This window comes from Terrapene carolina, unplaced genomic scaffold (assembly GCF_002925995.2).
Source record: "Terrapene carolina triunguis isolate 2854851 unplaced genomic scaffold, T_m_triunguis-2.0 Scaffold210, whole genome shotgun sequence".
Lineage (NCBI taxonomy): Eukaryota > Metazoa > Chordata > Testudines > Emydidae > Terrapene > Terrapene triunguis.
This window is the reverse complement of record NW_020664561.1, coordinates 46,271,031-46,293,536: the sequence shown is the minus strand read 5'-3', so window position 1 is coordinate 46,293,536 and position 22,506 is coordinate 46,271,031. Positions and strand designations below refer to the sequence as shown.

General features: G+C 40.8%; 1 protein-coding gene across 1 annotated transcript in view; it reads right to left on the bottom strand.

The window, feature by feature from the left end:
• LOC112107619 (glutamate-rich protein 3) overlaps positions 1 to 22,287 on the bottom strand; it is a 73,090-nt gene extending 50,803 nt beyond the window's left edge. The window contains exons 1-2 of the mRNA XM_026655644.1: positions 22,239 to 22,287; positions 21,966 to 21,996 (exon numbers count right to left, since the gene is read on the bottom strand). Of these exons, the coding sequence (XP_026511429.1) occupies positions 21,966 to 21,996; positions 22,239 to 22,287 (80 nt within the window). The remainder of the gene's footprint in view (positions 1 to 21,965; positions 21,997 to 22,238) is intronic.
• Positions 22,288 to 22,506: the final 219 nt, after the last annotated feature.

Here is a 22,506-nt window from a genome sequence, read left to right as displayed (position 1 = left end):
GGATAGCCATATCCCATTGAATTTAAATGGGAATTGGGCTCCTAACTCGCTTAGACTCCAATGAAAAGCTCAGTCTAAATACATATGGCGCAGGTAAGTGAGCAGTAAGGGTGTACATAATAAACATCTACACATATTTTAGTGTGTGAGCACTAAGGAGAGGAGGATTATTTAGGGTATAATCAAGCTTAGTGGCATTATGATAGTAATAATACACAGCATTTATAAGCATATATGATAGATTTAATATACTAAACTAACATTAATTATTACAGCATCCCTAGGAAGAATGTATATGAGAATCATTTTATAGATGGGAAAACTGAAGCAAAGGGATTTGTATACAGCCACACGAGTCGGCAGCAGAGCCAGTATTATAATTCAAGACCTCCTGACTCCCAACCTGCACTTACTCATTGATTCCTTATGGGATTAAATATGACAGAAGGAATATGTGGGCTGAATATCAGGAAAATTATTTTCCTTCCAGACTGTGGAACACTAAATAAAGTCCAAGCCAATTTTAGCACACTCTCCCAAGAGAAAAAGGTGGAAAATCCATTACTTGGGACATTTAAAACTAGAACAGCCCACCAAAGAGCTTAAAAATATACTACAGGGAACAAGACATCACTAGCAGAACAGGGAAGAGCTCAAGCATCAGGTGCACTGAGCTACACTTGATACACAGGAGGGGATAGAGGCAAAGATGCCTTTGCATCACCCATTCTTCCTCCTGTACTGGGGCTGGTTCAGCCCCAGTGCAATGTGAGCAGCTTCACAACTGCTCTAAACTGCACTTGCTTCTAACAGCCCCTTACAGGCCATTGTGCTGGTTCATGATTGATGGCGTGCAAAGTACTTGGGCTACACCAACTTCCGCCCCAATTCATCCCCTACATTAGTGGTTCGGAGGCAGTGTGTCATAGGGCTCCATTTGGGGCAACTTCAAGTCCCCTTCATGTCACTAAAGAAGCACAAAGGGGTCCCAAGGATCTGGTCCAAGATAATTTAACCTAGTGGCTCTCTTTCACCTCTATTTTCTATGTATTAAACATCCTTTTTAATGCACATGACCATCCAGAATAAACCAATGAATGTGTCTCTTGTTTAATAATGAAAAACTGAAAGAACGACAAGTGAAGAAAGATGGTCAGGGAGCCAAGAAATGGGGCTTCTGTGCCTGCCTCTATCCCAGACATGTTGGGTGACCTTGGGAAAGTCTCCACTAAATATAAGCGCCTCCATTTTTGGGTGCGCAGTCTGAGATAACTAGGGGCTGATTGTCAAAGGTACTGAGTGCTCACTGCTCCATTGGAGCTCAATAGGAGCTGCAGGTGCTCAGAAGTTCTGAAAATCTAACCCAAGGTGTCCCAACTGGGCACCAAAACCTGAGGCATCTATTAGTAAATAGATATGAAAATTTAGCACCTTTGTTTCTCAGTTCCCCCTTCTGTAAAATGGGACTAGCAATATTTACCTCAAGGGAGGAGAAAGGTTGAGACTAATTAGCTCATTAATATTTGTGTAGTACCTTGGCAGTCTGATGGAAGACGCAGTAGATGTGCAAGGTATTTTGTTATATGATGAATGAGCAATCTGCTGAATAGTTGCGTTTGTTTCAATCTGAGCCGGGGTGTACATTTTTGCCTGTAACTTTCAATTGGTTTAAACAGGCTTCATTTCTATTACACAATGGTGAAGTACTATATACAAAAGAGCTCTCAAGGAGATAGGGGGGAAAAATTATCCTGAGAAAAACATGAGGAAGGTAACAGATTTATCGGCAATATATTTTTTGGTTTCATAATAATCTCACAGGTAGCCTACACCAGACAAATTAAACTTTAAACAAACAATTTAGTTTACCATGTTATGCATGGAGATTAAACACTGGTACTATAGCAACTGTTTTATGTTACTTTCTTTATCCCTTGTTTGCATTTGCATTTGAAACTGCCAGATTATAGCGATTATGCCAAGTATTGATTTACACAATCACTTGGCAATGCTGTACCGTATTAGTAAAGACAGAAGAGAAACTTAACCCAAAATCCTTTTATTTACTTCCTTCCATTTAGTATTTCATGGGTCATATAACAAGTTAGAATACAACTGATATCTGGGCACGTACCAAACCTAGCTCTTGGCAGACTTATGTTCTTGAGTCTTCTTTGAATTATGAACAGACAGCTCCTCAAAAATAATGAATTCGAATTCAAAGTTCAATTGGACACTGGAGAGGGGTGTGGGGGCAGAGATGTTCTTTTGGGGCTGGATCGAAAGCCCATTGAAATCAAGGGAACGAATCCTACTGACTTCAACAGGCTTGGGATCAGGCCCAAAGGCTGTGCTTTCTACCCTGATTGGGGTCTGATTTGGAAAAAAAAAATTAGCATGTAACTGACCCGTACAGTGTGGTGAGACATCAACTGGAATTCAGATTTGAGTCACCTGTATGGAGTATGGGCCTGACTCTACAAAGCCTCTGGTAAATACTGATCTGGTTACATGACCACGGGTGGTTGCTATCGCTTAAGCACGCTATGCAGACGTGGACAATACTAACAGTGTGTAGGGGCTGGCCCCAAAGCCCACTGAAATAAATCAATAGACTTTGGATCGGGCCCCGTTAGCACTCCAAAAGGATTGTGTGCATGCATATTGTTCATATGGAATATAGTCCATGTAAGACCTTACCCTCTAAATGAAAAGGCTCACCATGTATTGAAAGACCTGAATTTCAGAGTAGGCTTGTGTTCTCAGGTGCTGAAAGCTACCTATGGCACAGATATAATGTGTTCATTGTTGTGACAAGGGCACCAGCAGCAGTCTTCTCACGTTACCTCTCCCAGACACTCTATGGAGTGCTATTTACCTCCAGCGCCAGCTAATTCACTAATCATATCTGGAGATAAGATTCAGAAAAACGTGTATCGGTTGTGGTGGAAAAAAGCAGGGAAACAGTCAAGAAAGATTAAGTAACAATATCAATATCGCATCACTGTAGACTTAGGTTTAGATACCAGCAAATATTTTATGGCGAGTTATTAATTAACATTAACAGGACATAAGGCAACCTCTAACTTTGCGGAGTTAGGCTGAAACTTTCCCTGGAAGCAGGTTCTCCCACGTCTAGCTACTGTAGGATTTCCTCCTATGAAGCACTTTGTATTGGCCACTGTCAGAGACAGGCTACTCAATGAGATGGCCCAGTGATCTGATCTAGTATAGCAATTCCTGTGTCCTCGTACTCCTAAATATTGTGGGGAAGGAGAGGTTAGTGCGTTTGCTGTTGTTGTTATGTTTTAAAGGCCACATCTCAAAGATTAAGATATTTAAGAAGCTACATACAAATGTCACCCGAAGCTCCTCTATGGAGGACAAAGTGCATAGATTAGATGCAGAAAATCAAGCAGAAGTGAACAAACAATTTGTGACTGAGACACAATATAAACAAGTTAGTATCACTGGTCTTCTGCTACAGGTATATTCACATAGCTTGTTATTGCTATGACTTAAAAAGCTCAAAAGCCCATCTCCGCTGGAAATTTTACTAATATTTCCCTTTTCTTTGCTATTTCATATGTGCTACATTGCTTGCTATATCTATTTTTTTCTCCAGTTCATTGGTCTCACTGTTTTATTCTATATTTATTTTTGATTTGTAATTTCTCTATTGGCCAAATTAGAATGCCCAAATCCCACATGTGAACATTCAGGTCAGTGGTTAGGCACTTAAGACAGGCATTTACATGTGTAAATGCCTATTTGGGTGCTGAAAGACAGGAGATGAATATCCTATTAAGGCATCCATGCAAGGAAATTAGACCGCCATATATTTGCATTCATTTTACAGAAGGCTTAGCATTGCCATTCCAGAAGGATCCATATAGGTTTTTAATCTCATGTCCAAGAGTAGCCACAATTCAGTCCTCATGCAGCCAACATACCCAGGGAAGGGAGCAGCAGAGGATCTGTGCAGGAAAGGTCTTCTGGCCATGCTCCTAACCACTTCTTGCATGCTGCTTTGCAGGGAGCCCCAATGAGTAGGACTTCATATCACAGAGACCATGTGCTATCCCTGCAATTTCTAAGTTCCATTTCCTCCCACTTTGTGTGGCAGAACCTCAGTGGCTCCACTGAGAAAAGGACCTTCACAGCTGTGAATTTGTCCCTATCTGCCTGCAGAACCACTGAAGTACAGCGGCAAATAGCAGCCAGGCAGATAACTGACAGAGGATGCTGCCTACCAGAAAGGAAATTATGGGTAAATGCACTAGGGCCATCACCTCCTATTTGAAATACCATGGGAGAGATCTGCACATATTTGGAGTCATCTCTGCTCACTTTGCGGAGCAAGGTTGTTTTGTTTTGTTTTATTTTACTTTTGATTCTTGTTAGCACTGCAAAATATAAACAGGAGATTGAACTGGATTCTTTTCTGGCTCATGCATCATGAGTTAACTTCTTAACTAACTTCCAGTCATGGAATAACACTCAGGACAAAGAACTTTTTGCTGTGGAGTTACTGAGAGACAGTAAACATGGAAAACCCCTGGCCTACTTTACAACCTTTCAATGTACAAATGCAGTTTAATGTAAATAGTGTTTTATTTTGCTTATAATAAGGAATTAGAGCTCGTAGAATTTGAAAAAAATTGAAAAATGTTTAGACAAAAATTTCAAAAAATTCCTAGTGATTCTAGCAATCAATAAATAAGGCATTGATGCTCTCTTAGTCTATTTATTTGATGCAATGTCACTAACTTTATGGTTAATTGTTCATGGTGTAATAAAGATTTGATGCATCAAAATAATGTTAGAGGTCTACACAGACCTTGTTCAAATATACTTTCCAATCAATAAAAATGGTCATAAAAATCATGTACCCTCTCCCCACTCTTGCATACCTGCACAGGGACCACACACAATCTGGCCTACAGTAAACTCAGGAAATTTGCTAAAATGCTCCATTTCCAGCAAAGCTGTTTGGGGGCAGGGGGAAATGCCTATAACGAACAGCTTGGCCTTACATCATCCAGGATATGCATCATTTCATTTGCTTACAACTCACACTTTGGTATCATTTACACTGCTAGGATAACATCTTAACAGCCTGTTAAAGAAAATAAATTGCTGTCACTGGAGCCATCTCTCCTTTTTTCCATTAAGAAAAGTAATAAATTAATAAAGACAAGTACAAATACTCAGACTGGACAAATGCCTAGAAACCAACACCCACCTTGTCTCTCTAATATCCTGGGACGGACACAGCTACAACTACACTGTATAGAAACCAACACAGAGAATTTTGCCTTTTGTTTTTTAATTATTTATCAGGCTAACAAAGTTTGCAGCTCTCCAAAATACCCTGCAATGGAGACTTAAGTTATTCAAATACCAGAGTATGTGCTGCTCATTCATATTGCACATGACTTCAGATAAGTTTCTTTTACTGCCTTGGGGTACCCAATAGAACCATGTCATTTTCACCCAACCACCCAGCACAGCCTGGTTAAACCACCACACCACTGAGCATTTAGTGAATTAAGGGATTGTTCACTTGGAATATTCTACTCTACGGGGTTTTCATTTGCAACATCAGTGCCAGATATTTTTCAGCAATATCGGGTGTTTACCAGTTTACAATGTATTATGTACTGTAGCTCAGAGACAACGTTGTTTGTCTCTGTAGTAATGATTTTATGACCATTTTTATTGATTCATAAGTGTATTTGAACAAAGTCTGTGTAGGCTTCTAATGTTATTTTTATAAATCAAATCTCCATGGTTAATTGTTCATGGTGTAATTAAGTTAGTGATATTCTACCAAAGAAATAGACTAAGAGAGCATCAATGCCTTATTTATTGATTGGCAGAGTCACTGAGAATTACAATCCCTGCTTTATATTGTACAATTGCAGTTTATTGCCACTTTTCCACTTAAACCATAATGAGAACAAACCGTTCTAGCCACAATGGAGATGCATTCTGAGCTTTAATAAAAAATTTAATAAGCTATGGAATCTTGCATTATTTCCAGCTGGTGATATACACGGACTCTCCCCATTCTTATTTATCTTGCAAACAGAAGAAATCTAAGAGAAGTGTGTTATCTTTATGCACTAATTATCAGCCACAAACATCTTACTCAACACTCTGCAACACAAAAGAGCCAAATCCTACAGCCCTGACTCCTACAAGTCCCACTGAAGTGATTTGCGAGCAACTTCTTGTGGAGGTAGGGACCTCTCAAGCAAGTAAGATTTTGCAGAATCAGGCCTGAAATGAAATCTTGCCATGCCCCTAAGGAAGCTCTGCAGCCACCATGCCCCCAATCGCAATGGGGCTCCTTGGCACAGGAGGCCCTGCCAAACCAGAGGTATGCTTTGGGGGGGCTGCTTTTTTGCAGAGGGGAAAGCTGATGTTAAATCCCAGCAGCAGAGAATTTCAGAGTCCCAGCTGGGAGTGTCTGCCTGAACTGAGCAACTGAGATAATCATGTGCAAGCTGAGCCTTATTACCCAACAAAGAGCTGGGCTACTCTCATCCTACTCAGAGAAATGGATTTTGCTGTCTAGGAGCCAGGACAGGGCACTCCAGAGTCAGAACAGCTACCTTGATCATAGTTTGTATATTTACAGATGGTTATATCATTTGGTGTTTATGAACTTAAACTACATGAAGGAAATGTGGCCAATGACTGAGATGGGTTTGCAATTTGTTTCTATTTTTGGAGTGGGGAAGGGATCATTTGTTGAAAAAGAATCTTGTGAAATAACTCTGAACCCCCATAGATGAATTGTTATTTTGCTTTGTTGGGGAGAGTCTCTCTCCACCTGTCCCTAGCAAAACGCCCTAAGGCAGTATCTCTGAAAACAGCAGCAGTCCGCTTGAGCGGACCAGGGTCATAAATGATCTGGAAAAGGGGGTAAATAGTGAGATGGCCACATTTGCAGATGATACAAAATTACGCAAGATAGTTAAAAGTCCAAAGCTGACTGTGAAGAGTTACAAAGGGATATCACTGCACTAGGCAACAAAATTGCAGATGAAATTCAATATTGGTAAGTGCGAAGTAACGCACACTGGGAAAAAATAATTCCAACAATACACACAAAATGATGGGGTCCAAATTAGCTGTTATCACTCAAGACAAAGATCCTAGAGTCATTGTGAATAGTTCTCCGAAAATATCCGCTCAATGTGCAGCAGCAGTCAAAAAAGCTACCAATGTTAAGAATGATTAGGAAAGGGATAGATAATAAGACAGAAAAAATCATAATGCTGCTATATAAATCTATGGTCCACCCACATGTTGAATACTGTGTGCAGCTCTGATCACCCCATCTCAAGAGATATTAGAATTGGAAAAGGTGCAGAGGAGGGCAACAAAAATGCAAAGGGGGATTGAACAGCTTCCATACAAGGCGAGATTAAAAAGACTGGGGCTGTTCAGATTAGAAAAAAATGACCGGGGGAAGGGGGGGAATATGATAGAAATCTATAAAATCATGAACAATGTTGCTGAGGGGTACACATTTCAGCCCTGCCTGGGGAGTAAAACCCTTGTGATTTGCTTCTTTCCCCATTGTCCTATCTCGTGGGAAGAGCAGCCAATCAGTGCTGTTGCAGGCAGTGCTGTCTCCTGCTCCCCCCTGTAGTCAAAGCTGTTCTCACAGGTGGGGAGTTGGAGGAGACAGCAGAAAGAGTCCAGCTTCTTCCTGTAAGCAATGGGTTGGCTCCTCCCACTCTGCTACACTAGGCCTGGACAGAGAGAGAAGAGACTCTGCTGCAACCCCCTCACACCAAGGGAGGGGAGTAAAGAACATCAGAAGTTACGGGAGGAGCAGAGGGGTGTAGAATTGATGTGGGGGCTGGAGGGAGAAGCAGAACAAATGTAATGTTGCTTTTTACTTTTGCAGGAAATGATAGACATCCCCCTCCCACCTCCCCACACACTTTTTAAAGACCACTTTAAACACTGGCTGGTTTGCTGATCCAAAACCCACTGAAGTCAACAGGCAGATGGTTGATTACTTTGCCCCAATCCTGCAAACACTTAAACACATGCAGAACTTTATTCACATGATAATTCCATGGAGCCAATGGGAAAGCAGTGTGACTACTCACATGAGTAAATGTACATACCCTACTTAAATGTTTGCAAGAGCAAGGCAAGGCCTTCAGATCTGATCCACAGCCCACTGATATCCATTGGAGCCTTTCCACTGACTTCAGCTGGCTGAATATTTGAATACTAGCTTTTGACAATTTCATAATGCATCCTTGCTTCATTAAGGAGTTGTGGTTTTGATAATGACAGAATATATTAAAGATTTTTCCATCCATATTGTTCTTGTTGAAAATGCCTTCATTTATTTTAAGTATATTTTCCCTAAATTATAGTCACTGATCTTAATTATCCACAGTGCTGTAATTTTCACTGTTTTCACCAAACAGATGATTACCCAGTCTAATCAGACTACTTCACAAGTATTTTGAGACGTATATTAAGACAGCCATGACTAAGGCATTCATTTGTCTGTAGCCTAAGTACAATAGATACCAGTTGTAATACAAGGATCCCTTGTGCAATAACTCATGCCACACAACCCTCCAAAAACAAGGGGTTTTCAGACATTTTTGCTTATAGCCTATCAACTGTACAAACCACACAGATTCAGAAATACAGGATACAAATGTTTCTAAAGGTTTTTAAATGATCACCAAACTATGTTATAGTTACACCTTTTACAGCAGGTCCAGTGGATAGGTACAGGAATGGGAATTCAGCAATCTGGGTTCTAATCCCAGCTCTGCTATTAATTTGCACTGAGATCTTGAGCAAGTCACCTCAACAAATAGGGCCTGATTTGCAGAGGTTCAGAATACCTGCAGCTCCCATTGATTTCAACAGGAACTGAAATAGGAGCGGTGTGTCCTAAGTGTCCCAAGTTGCACACCCAAAAATTGAGGGACACAGAATAAGGGATGCTTTTGACAATGTTGGCCTTAACCTCTCTGTGTATCAGTTTCCCTATACATAAAATAGGAATACTTACCCACCTTTGCAAAGAGCTCTGAGATCTATGGATGTGCTCTAGATAGAAATGCCAGGTAAGGACTCAGTTCTACAAAGGCTTATAGAGCTGAGTAACTAAAGTTACTGGGAGTTTTGTCTAAATCTGAATGCAAGATCAGGCCCTAAATTCTTTCAGGTTGTTTGCTTCACTGAATTTTATTCCATTATTCCCATAAAATTAATTAGAAAGCCAAATAACCATAAACAAAGATTAGAGTCTTATTTCAAACATGAGGAACATCAACTGATTTTAACTAGGCTGTTCAACTCTTTAAAATGTATAACAGATACAATTAAAGGGAAAGAGCATATTTAAATTATTTGTAAAATAAAGTTATGATATAGCTTCCTACTATTTGTATTTCTGATGGGGGGAGGGGGGAACTAGTCTAAGATACATTCCACTGTGTAATACAGAAGGGAATTTGAGAATACTAGATTCCTATTATTGGTTTGGGTCTTTTTTTTCTGTTAAGGACTGCAGTTGTTTTTAGTAAGAGGTAGCAATGGTTAAGCAACAATAAGAGATCCAAAGAGAGTCAAAATCTCTGTTCAAAAAAGAATGAAGCTATAGAAGCCCTAGGGTCGATACAGCTTTTTAATACTGAATTACCCCCACTCTCCTTATTGAAGTACTCCAGGAGAACGTGCAATAGGTTAGTCCTAGTTCTCCCAACTAGCATTTTTTTTTCTATTTTTAATTTTCCATGCAAACATTATCCTGCAACCACTGACTCCTGTGACTGAGGTTCTAATGCCTGATGCCTGTGACAGATGCTGCTTGTGACAATTCTTTATTTAAAAACAAATGACATCTTAAAACATAAAGGGCTTCAGCAAAGAAATAATCTGAAAGGTATTTTTGTGTGCTTTAAAATAGTTTTCCTTCCATTAAGCATCGGCCCACAACCCTTATTCATTAATTAATCTGCCACTTCGGCTTCTCCAGCCAGTGGGAGCACAGCTGGCCCAACCCCTTGGGTGCATAGCTGGAAACTTCAGTTCTCACTTACCCAGGGTGAGGCTGATTCATTTTTGCAGGATGCCTTTTTGATCGTGCAGGAAATGCAAAGTGAGCTGCAGATTGCTGTGCTAATGGCTGGGTGCTTAGGAGGAGGCAGCTGTCACAGCTCACGCTAGAGAGTTCAGTCAGCTGAGCCTTACACCTACCTACCACAAATACCCCAGCCCAGTCAATACCCCTCTGGCCTCATCTTGCCGAGCCTTCTCTCTGCCCCTAGCTGCCTGTACCAAGACATCCCCTCCGGTTGCTAGGGGAGGACCACGTGGTGATGCTTTGGAGGAGGCGGGCAGAAAGGCGAGCTTAGCCCAATGGCTCTCCTCCCTCCCAGGGCCCCGAGGGGTGGGGGATCTGGGCTGCCACTCATGCTATGTTGTAGGCAGGTTCCCCAGGCTCCCGTAACCGGACACAGGCACACACAAACCCAGGGCTCGCTCCTCTTTGAGCTGCCTCCAGGAACCATTGGGGGAGCGTTTAGAAATTGCGGGTGGCAAAAATGGCTCCAGCGCTCTGGATTTCATAGCACGGTGCCCGGCAGAGTTTAACCATTGTGTGGGGGGTAATAAATGCAGAGGAGTAACATGGGCTCTGTCTGCAGATACAGACTAACACGGCTGCTACTCTGAAATCTGTCCTAAGTGTGACTCCTTGATCATTTTGACCTTCACCAGGGCGGCACCTTCTCTTGATCCAAGCAGTCAGCTGGGTTATTAGTACTGGTTTGTATTGCCCCCAGGTGGCATAAAGCTTTGCAGTCATATACAATGATGCAGTCCTGGCCCTCAGGCGTTTTCACGTCATTGGTATCATTGGGAATTCTCTATATCCTACAAAAAGAACAGGAGTACTTGTGGCACCTTAGAGACTAACAAATTTATTTCAGCATAAGCTTTCGTGGGCTGCAGCTCCTACAGATCACTCAAGTCATAATGCTCAGCAAGGGTCAGACCATCGGGAAGGGCAGAGAGACAGACAACAGTAAATGAGGATGGGGAGGCAGCTCTCAGGTTTTAAGGAAAGCGGTTGGAGTTGCCTGGTTCTGTACAATTCTAGTTAATTAGGATTTTTCTTTAATCAAAATGATCAGGCACCTCAGAGCAAACAGAGCTAGCTGACAGGAGGTACTGGGACCTATTCTTTGTGGGCTACACCTTCTATGATTTCCCGTGATAGGCAACACATTCTGATCTATATACATTAGGTGCAGCTCTTTGCCTCCCACTGAACTGATAGCAGAGGCTCTTAAGTAGGTGGACAAGAGCCTAGATGTCATTTGGCAGGCACTATACTCAAATCCTGTATTAAAGTGTCTTGCCTACTTGCATTGATAAAGTCAATGGAAATCCTGCTTCAGACCAGATATGTTAGAGAATTTGAGGTGCTGATGCAGCAATACTCTTCCACATTTGCTTACCTTTAAGCACATGGAACTACTCACATGCTTAAAATTGTGTGTAAGAGCCTTGCTAGATCAGAGAATTAATCCATACAAATATTGGGTAACACTAGGTCTCTGTGCTGTCTCTACCAATACCCTCCTATGCATAGCCTAGAAGTCTCTGATTCTCTGGACTAGCAATAGAATTAGAATGCACTGGAGCAAAGGAGAGAGCAGGTCTGCTAGCCCCCCACCCCAATCCCATACTAAATCCACACAACCTTGCAACATAGAATCACAGGTCTGGAATGGACCTCGAGAGGCCATCTAGTCCAGTCCCCTGCACTCATGGCAGGACTAAGGGTATGTCTACACTACCCGGTGGGCAGCGATCAATTCAGTGAGGATCAATGTATCGTGTCTAGTCTAGATGCAATAAATCAACCCCCGAGCCCTCTCTCGTCGACTCCTATACTCCAGCACCGCGAGAGGCGCAAGCAGAGTCGACAGGGGAGTGGTAGCAGTCAACTCACCGCGGTGAAGACACCATGGTAAGTCGATCTAAGTATGTCGACTTCAGCTATGTTATTCACGTAGCTGAAGTTGCATAACTTAGATCGATTTCCCCCCCCCCCCTCCAGTGTAGACCAGGGCTAAGTATTAGACCATCCCTGAGAGGTGTTTGTCTAACCTGCTCTTGAAGCTCCATCATTGGAGATTTTTCACAACCTCCCTAGCAATTTATTCCAGTGCTTAGCTATCTGGACAGTTAGGAAGTTTTTCTTAATGTCCAACCAAAATTGCCCTTGCTGTAATTTAAGCCCATTGCATCTTGTCCTATCCTCAGAGATTGAGAACAATTTTTCTCCTTCGTCCTTGTAACAACCATTTATGTACTTGAAAACTGTTATCCTGTCCCCCCATAGTCTTCTCCACACTAAACAAACCCAATTTTTTCAATGTTCCTTCCAAAGTCATGCTTTCTAGACCTTTAATCATTTTTGTTGTTCTTCTCTGGACTTTCTCCACATCTTTCCTGAAATGTGGCACCCAGAATTGGATACAATACTTCAGTTGAGGCCTAATCAGCACTGAGTAGAGCAGAAGAATTACTTCTTGTGTCTTGCTTACAACACTCCTGCTAATAGATCCCAGAATGATGTTTGCTTTTTTTGCAACCGTGTTGAGTCGTATTTAGCTTGATTCACTAGAACCCCCAGATCCCTTTCAGCAGTACTCCTTCCTAGGCAGTCATTTCCCATTTTGAATGTGTGCAGCTGACTCTCCCTTCCTAAGTGGAGTAATTTGCATTTGTCCTTATTGAATTTCATCTTATTTACTTCAGACCATTTATCCAGTTTGTCCAGATCATTTTGAATTTTGATCCGATCCTCCAAAGCACTTGCAACCTCTCCCAGCTTGGTATCGTCCACAAACTTCATAGGTATACTCTCTATGCCATTATCTAAATCATTGATGATGATATTGAACAGAACCAGAACTGATTGCTGTGGCACCCTACTCAATATGCCCTTCCAGCTTGACTATGAACCACTGATAGCTACTCTCTGGGAACGGTTTTCCAACCAGTTATGCACCCACCTTATAAAAGCTCCATCTAGATTGTATTTCCCTAGATTGTTTATGAGGTCATGTGAGACCGTATCAAAAGCCTTACTAAAGTCAAGATATACCATGTCTACCACTTCCCCCCTACCTATAAGGTTTGTTACCCTGTCAAAGAAAGCTATCAGGTTGGTTTGACATGATTTATTCTTGACAAATCCATGCTGTTTCTTATTACCTTATTATCTTCTAGGTGTTTGCAAATTGATTGCATAATTATTTGCTCCATTATCTTTTGGCATAATGAATTTAAGATGATTGGTCTGTATTTCCCAGGGTTGTCCTTATTTCCTTTTATAGATTAGCACTTCATTTGTCCTTTTCCAGTCCTCTGGAATCTCTCCCATCTTCCATGATTTTTTGAAGATAATCGCTAATGGCTCAGGTATCTCTTTAGTCAGCTTCTTGAGTATTCTAGGTATTTCATGAGGCCCTTGTGACTTGAAAACATCTAACTTGTCTAAGTAATTTTTAACTTGTTCTTTCCCTATTTTAGCCTCTGATTCACCTTCATTTTCACCAGCATTCACTGTGTTAGACAGCCAATTGCTACTAACCCTTTCGGTGAAAAATGAAACAGTCATTTAGCACTTCTGCCATTTCCACATTTTCTGTTAGTTTCCTCCCCCCCCCCCCCCCCAATAATGGGCCTACCTTATCCTTGGTCTTCCTCTTGCTTCTAATGTATTTGTAGGGGGGTTTTTAACCCTTTATGTCTCTAGCCAGTTTAATCTCATTTTGTGGCTTGGCTTTTCTAACATCCACCAACCTACTCCCAAGTTCCTAAACGTCAACTATGTTTGCACTGAAGCCGCTGCTGCATGCTTTCTCCTCATCGTTTAGTGTATGTTTGCACTCTTTTAAGGGCCTCATCCAAATCCCTTTGAAACCAATGGGAATATTTGGTAAAAATTAAATTAAGCTAAAATGAATTTTATTCACTGTTAAAATGATTAAGAAGTATCCATAGAAGACAGTTGCACAAATTTAACTAATTTGAAACAGATTTTGTTAAATTGGTACAATTTCTGTATGCCCACAGGCTCCACAGTCGGGGAGGGAAAAGGATGAAGACTATCAGATCAAAAGTAAAGTACAACCATGTTTATTTCACCACCATTACCCCCACAACTGACCCTCACCCTTCCTTCATCATGAGTGCTTAACTTAGGGCTGTCCTGTGGATGTGGAATCTTGGCCCCGTGCAATCGTGGCTGCAACGAGAAACCATAGTCCAAGCAACAGCTTCACTTTTATAACATGATCATTAGATTTCACTTCTGAGAGCATCATTGGGGAAGCAGCTTTTGGCAGAGCTACTCTGGCAGTTAGGCTGGCATACTGCAATTTTTGCATGAAAAAAACTGGATCAGGAGAAATATGCCTGACCCACCTTAGTGATCTGCACCTAAAAATATATGGAGATATACCCATCTCATAGAGCTGAAAGGGACCCTGAAAGGTCATTTAGTCCAGCCCCCTGCCTTCACTAGCAGGACCAAGTATTGATTTTGCCCCAGATCTCTAAGTGGCCCCCTCAAGGATGGATCTCACAACCCTGGGTTTAGCAGGCCAATGCTCAAACCACTGAGCTATCCCTCCCCCATAGAGTAATACATCAAGCTATTTACCAAAGAAAAGCCACAATGTAGCTCTGCTGGTGGAGGTAGGGAACCAGGTGGTGAAAAGCCTGAAAACACAAGCCCAGGGGAAGAAAAGAAATAAGTCAGACCATATTTGATCTTTTTTTCATTAATTTTTCAGTCACATCAAAAGTCAGGAAAAAATAAATTGGAAACTGCTTTGTATGTTAATATATTCATTTATTTTATATGACATGAGGATGAGGTGCCAAGGAACTTTTTAAAGCAGAAGACAGCAAGGGATCAAAAAATAAGTGAATAGACTGTACTAAAGAGAAGGTTGTAGCTACCTACCTGGAGCTGGACAGAGTTCAGTTTAGTATCAGCAACAGTGCATGTGTTTAATGACTTCAGAGAATTCTCACTGGAGTACATCTGTGCTTAGTATTGGTGGCTCACTACTTCAGTGATGGGTACATCAGAGCTCAGACAGGCAGAGATGTGTTTGTATTTGTTTGATGTTCACACCAATAGGATGTTGTGATGTGGAGCTTTATGTCAAGAGAGATTATTACTGCTGACCCATATGAACTCATGATTTTCTAACACATGCCTTCTCTTAACCATTACTCGTCTATTATTTGACTTATGGACAAAGGCCTGAAGTCAGGATTGCCCAAACTGCCAGGAGCCTGAAGCAAACACCTAATTTGTCAACATGTTTAGGTATTTTATCAGAAGTAAATGTATACCTTCCCCTGACTAATTCCTCATGCCATTCCAGTTGTCTATCAAGAACCATACAAGGAATTTCTTCGTTGTCCATGTCAACCAGTAACAAAAACCTGGACTCTTCAACTTTGTCCTCTTCAACCTGAAGGGAGCTGGCAACCATGATTCACTTGCATCTGAAGAAGTGAGGTTCTTACCCACGAAAGCTTATGCTCCCAATACTTCCGTTAGTCTCAAAGGTGCCACAGGACCCTCTGTTGCTTTTTACAGATTCAGACTAACACGGCTACCCCTCTGATACATGATTCACAAGTTTTTCAGTGAATGCCTCAGGATTCAGCTTCACATTGCAGGACTGATTTAGCTCTCGCATTGGTGTAAATCAGGAGCAACTCCTGAAGCCAGTGGAGTTACACATGTGTAAGACTGGTGTACCTGAGATTGAATTAAGCCCTTTCTATTCATTCTCAGATACTTTAGCCTTGAAAAGAAACAAAAGACATCCCAGTTCTTTAGAGAAAGCGGGTTTGTAACAGTTCTATAGAGGTTACTTTCAACAACAAGGAAAGGGTAAATTCTGCTCTGGAATAAGCAATTCATCTGCTTTTAAACAGAGATTTCACACAGGTTCCTGACAATACACAGTAAACAAAATGGAGTAAGTGAGCATGTGTAGGGTCGGGGACCTGGAGCAACTGAAGACCGTTGAAGCAACAAAATACCCTAACCTTTTTTAAAGTAATAATTAAGTAATAATTTTCTACAAATGTTTTAGCTACTCACAAGGCAACAGAATAAGAGAGAAGTAACAGACATCCTAAAATATGAAAACCATTGGATTGGGGATAAAATCTAAAGTAAGCCTTATCTCAAAACATTGTTTCTCTTATAGTAGTGTCTGGCAGTAGTGGTGTTGCATAAAAATACATCACAAGGTCTGGAACCTTGAAGATCTGTTGAGAACCTAAAACAAAGCCCAAACCTGGCTGACATTGCTCTTACAGTCTTTTACATGACCTCTGAGCAGCAGTCAAGCCAATAACAAACCCACTTTGAGATGGTTATCTTAGATATATGCTCACCTGCTGTGTTTGTGAGGGGAAAAAATGAAAAGGTGACTTTCGCTATCTAAAGGGTTCCAAAGAGTTAAAGTGCAAAATAGGTTTTGTGTACACATTATAAAAAGCCATCTAAAGAAAGTAAAAGAAAGGTTGTAAGAAGGGGATAAAAATAAAGTGAAAGGCTAGCTTTTCTCAGGGGAGTCTTGTACACTGCAACCAAGCGCATGAGAAGCATACACCATGCAGCCACGGCCAGATCCCGCGACATGCTGAATGGGAGTTGAAGGCCCATAGGGTACAGCTAACACAGCATTTTGGAGTGAACAGACTTGGGCTAACAGGGCTCACACTAGCACTCTAAAAATAGCTGTATAGACAGCACTTTGAAGTTGCACTCAGGCTCTGAAGCCTACAGCGTGGGGGAGGTGGACTTCAGAGCCGGCGCTCCAGCCCGAGCCACAACTTCAAAGCACTGTCTGTCTGTCTAGCTATTTTTAGAGCACTGTCGCAAACCCCACTAGCCCACTTCTGTCAGCCTGGGTTGGAGGCTTGCTGTGCAGACATACCCTCAGTTAGTTGCAGGATTAGGCCCCATACGAGCAGGTTTGGTTTCCCAAACGTGTCCACAGCTTGTGTCTGTTCAGTAATCTGCGGGGAAAACTTTACATGCTCAAACCACACCTTGGAGTAAAAGTGAAAATGTCCAGTAACTGAACCAACTTTGTAGGAGGAAAATTCTTTTGGGTTTGTTCTTCCCATCTGGCATGTATTAAAACTCTGTAGTCTTGGGAAGAAACCAAGGTCAGGAGCATATGGTTTGTTTCTTCCATCTCACTAAACCTACCATGCATCTCTCCTCCCCTCCCCCGAATGTAAACTGCCTGCTGGAGCTGGCACCCTTTCTACTGGCAGTTCCGCACTCTAGAAATACAAGATCTTATTGACTCAGACACCTTGATTTGGGCTCTAGTAAAACACAGCAACGGAGACCACACCCTAGAGAAATAAGCCAAGATTTGGAAAGTACAGCTAACAGCTATCTGTTACTACAAAGAAAGGCTATTTTACCATCAGAAGAAAGAAATCAAGAAGAATATAGTCTTGCACAAATTGCTACAGAGGAAAGTGTTTTAATAGCCAGGAAGTGACGTGCAAAGTCAGCACTGCTTCCTGGCATAGTAAGAGCAACAAGTATTACCTTCCAGCACAGCTCCCTCTTTTCGCTTCAGTAACACTTGGCCTCACCTGAGCAAACTACCCCAACCACAAACTGTGCTGAAAGGACTATTCTGCCTCACTCAGAGGGCTCTTTAGTAAGGTGCTGTGAGCTGGATCCCCAGATCTCATTCTATCCCCTTTGCTCTGCTCTACAAAAAGGACAGAAAGCTGCGCTAAAGGAACAGCTGGGGATTCCCCAACATAAAGGACTCTCTGGGTGGTGCTGCCAGCATAACCCAGATACATCTGAGAATCTGACTCAAGGAGTCTCATTTTCTGCTTCAGAATAAACCAAGAAAACTTTAAGGCTTGAGGGTGATATAACAGTGTCCAAAAGCAGTTGTACTTACAGTTATCAGTCCTTAAAGCATTGATCATAATTGTTCTGGAACAGCACATATACAATGTCTTTATGGTATAATGCTCAATTTCTTTTTATGTATAGGATTTGATAGTCACCATAATATCCAAGACCCACATAGACATTAATAGATTTATCTTCACAATAACCTGGTGACCTAGGGAATTAGATTTATTCTCCTCAGTTTACAGCTGAAGTAGTGAAGCAGCTTGCCCAAGGACAAGCAGGAGTGTGTGACAGAGCCAGGATTAGAACCCAGATCTCCTGAGCCTCAGTCCCATCCTATGAGAACATTCTTCCTTTCTGTTGCAGGCTGGCTCTCTCCCTCCTTTATTTTCAGTTCTATGTTGAGCTCTTTTTTGTTCATCATACTCAATTTGCTTTTAACATTAAAACTTTCCCTCTTATTTGTGTGGTTCATTAAGCAATGGGCAAAATAATTAAAGGTTATGTTTCTTCAAACTCTGTCTAATTTATTGTTATTATTCCCTTTCAAACAATGGCAAGTGTGAAGCATGAACTATATCAAAAGTGGTAGAACTAGTATGACACCTGCTGGTGAGAAACCCTGAAATAAACTGTTAGCAGCCACAACCGATGGACAGGAATGTTACCTCAGTACATTGATCTTATAAGACTCAAAGTTAGCTCAATACAGTGGAGTCACGAAGCAAATGAGATAGCAAGAGCAATTAATGCACCTTTTGTCCATGTAATCCATCTTGTCTGATTAGGATGGCATTGGTGAGGGTAGAATGGGGGGGGGGGAAACTAGTATAGAGAATATTTAAAAATAGGAAACAAAACTATAGTAAGGGGTCAGAAAAGATCAAAGCTAATACAACACTTTCAGAATCAAGGCAAAATCAAAGAGTCTTATGATAGCTAGAAGGGCCTGATTATAACAGACAAACCAGGTCTAATGGGAACCAGGAACTCCTGTGCTCTAATCTCTTACTGGATTCCCTCATCCAAACAAGGACTAAATGTTACCAATTGAAGTGCATTCACGCAATGGCATCATTTCCTAAGCGCCATTTTCAGTGCTCTGTCCAATCCAAAGGAAACAGTTTCCCTACCAAAGCTGCAGAAAGAGCTCTGATAATTAGGATCCCAATAAGCAGATCTTCCATACTAAACCCCTTTGTTCTCACAGCTTATAATCATTGTGCACCTCACTTATTACAGCTGGGTATTTTCATTCATCTCACTGTGCTACTGCTTCCTTGTCCTCTTGCCAGAGGCAAGTTTGCAAATTAACAGAAGCTGTCAAAAATAAGTGTCACTGATATATGGGGGACCTATAGGTTGAAAGACTCATTTGTGCTCTTGCTATCTATGTACACCGCTACCATTTTTCTCACTTATGCTTGATGTTTCATTTATTACATGCTCCATCCTGCCAATGATAATAGACAATGCCTCTTTCAAGAGTAAAATGTGAATTGAATACATTCAAAGTTGTACAGTGTAATAAAAATCCAATATGACTGAATGTAACAAACTGATGCAGTCAAGAACATCAGAGAACAAATAGGCAATTGGAACAGTTACAATGAACTCTTTTAAAGGAGTAGCGGTAGCAGGTGGGAAGAGTCATATACATCCTGAACATAAATCTGATCCTAAAATGTAAGAGAAACTCAGTTTGATTTGGAATCTCATTAATGTTTGAGAATCATTTGACTGGTATAGATTTTCACCAAAGAATAACCACCATACTAAGCAGCTGTCAACTGCAATGAGAAGATAACGTTTAATAGTCTGTAATATGCCTTTCACAAATGAATCTAGTCATGTTACTGACTCCAAGAATGCGCAAACATGTAGACACACCCACTTACAATATATCAGCCAGTGTCCTCAAAACCATATTCATTTATATTTTAAAATGTTTTATAATTTATATTTTCTAGTATTTCATAAAAGCCAGAAAATCCCATTTCTAATCCCAGTTCTAACGATGTCTGTTTACTCATATTTACCTGCTTCATAGTGATAGTGAGAGGGTTAACTCCTTTTTGTACCATACTTCAATATTTAGTCTTGAGAGAGACACTTGCTGACATACTTGTGAGTGCTTATTTACAAATAAATTTGTGAGAATTCTTGAAGTGGCTAACACATTACAAGTCTCCTAAAATTATTTGGGGAAGGACGATTAGAAACAAGATTGATTGCTTTTCCCCCTTCCTGCTGTACTTGAAAGCTGTTTAGTTGAATGGTAATTCTTTGGTGCAAAAGCAAGCTGGAGTGTTGATATATGGATTTTATAAGACCCATGTCTAGCTACCACATAATATACCCAGAGGACCATATTTTGAAAAGACACTTGTAAATTTGCATTCAGAATGGCTTGCATAGACAACCCACATTTAGCTATTCTGTTTGCACACATAAATCCAGGTTGCACATGCAAACAACTCTGCATGTGAATCTTGCTGGCACAGATTTAAAGGCTGGGGTGAATCCTCTTTGAAAATTTGGCCCCAAATGCTAACTTTTTAATAGGCCTCAACTCAGCCTCTATTTTGCACCCACAATTATTTGCAAGTGAAAATGGGAGCGTTCTTAATCTTATCTGATCTGTAGGTCTAATCAGATAGATATTAAAATACCATCTCTGGCACCTGCTGTCATTTGTGATCCTGAAGTATGAACAGAAAAACAGAGGCCATTTAAAAAAAAGTAGCCCTAAATGTTCAAAGGCCTTAACACTGTGTAAGGAAATTGAATTTCCTGCTATAAGGCCAAAGACTCAAAATTGTGTGCAACCAGAGTGTCACCTCCAGCCTTCACCGCTGTCACATGTATCAACTGCTGCTCTTATTTGCAGCATGTTAATCAGACCAGAAGTATTTCCTTACCCAGGGGTTTTTAAGATGTGGAATTACGGACTCCAACTGCAAAACTACATTCTGACTAAATGAATGGGAACAATAATCAGCAACTTTTAGCACTAGCCAATTACTCATCCACATCACTTATGTGGCTATAAATATGTAAGTGGTAATTTTTCGTACACCTTCCAATTCAGACTGAGTAGAGCAGAAGCTCCCCATTGCAGTGGAAAGCAAAGCGGAATGAGCTGCCTTCTGTTCCTTTGGGCATCTGCACAGCATTCTAGAACAACACATAGGGTGCAAAATGGGGGAAGTGACGTACAATCCCTTTGAGGAATGTGAACTGGAACCTCCAGCTATTCTCCTCTCAAGCATTTCCAAAAGGAAGCATTGAAATATTAGTCTGAAGTCATTAACTCTAAGAAGACCCTTTATCCTTTTCCCAGGCATTAGAACTATTGCACAATGGATGCAGTTAACTCAACTAATTGCTTTAACGACCCAATAGTGCCCAACATATTGAATAGTGCATGTTGTAAAAGAAATTGCTTAAAATGCATTAAATCTACCATAGTTGTAAGAGATTTAAGTCCTTTATACTTATGTTGTTTAAGAGCAGGACATGAACACCTCACAAACTTAATCCAAATAAAATCTAAACTTATTAACCTATAACATGACTTTTCCCAAGGTTAATAATTATATTAAATGATTATGCAAATTGAATATAGATAAATTATCTATGATAAGGTGAAACTTACGCTTGCACATAAAAATACAAGCTATAATCAAAACAGAAAGTCACTTCAATGTGAAATATCTTAATCGCACAACACAAGTGGCATAAAAGGGATACAAAAATAAAATTAGCTGATTAAAATCTAGTTTAGGGGATATTGCCAGACAAGACATGATTGCGTATGAACCACATTTCCCATTTATCACATGTCCTGAAACAAGTCCAGTTTCTCATGAAAGTTTTAGCATAAGAGAAGTTCTGTGCTAGTATCAATAAGTTATTGCTCATTTTCTTTCTACAAATTGAAAATACTCACAAACTAGTGTAATCCAGAGAAAACAGCAGGGCTGGGAATGAAGGGGTCTCGAGTTCTAATCCCAGACCTGCTGCTGACTCGCTGCACAGCCTTGGACAAGTCACTTCACCTTCCTGCATCAGTTTCCCCCTGTGTAAAATGGGGATAATACATATTTGCATTTACAGGGGTGTTGTGAGGACTACTCAGTTAATGTATGAATCATGCTTTGAACCTGTAAAGCACTGTAACTATAAGTATTATTACAGAAATAAATCAGGCAGCAAAACTCACTACCAAACATCCATTCAATATACTGCGTTACAAAGTAATCACAGTGCATTTCTTAAAGATCATGTCACCAGCATAAACCACAAATCAACATTTCTAAGTAAATTAGGACACAGGGTTGCCTAGCCTATTATTAATATATGCCCATAAAATTACATAGGCATAGCAAAATGTGCATACAGATTTAAAATTAATCAAGCACTTCAAACGCTGAACTTTTGTATTGGACCGTCCTTATAGGTGAAACAGGTAATTCAAGCTGTTGCTCTAT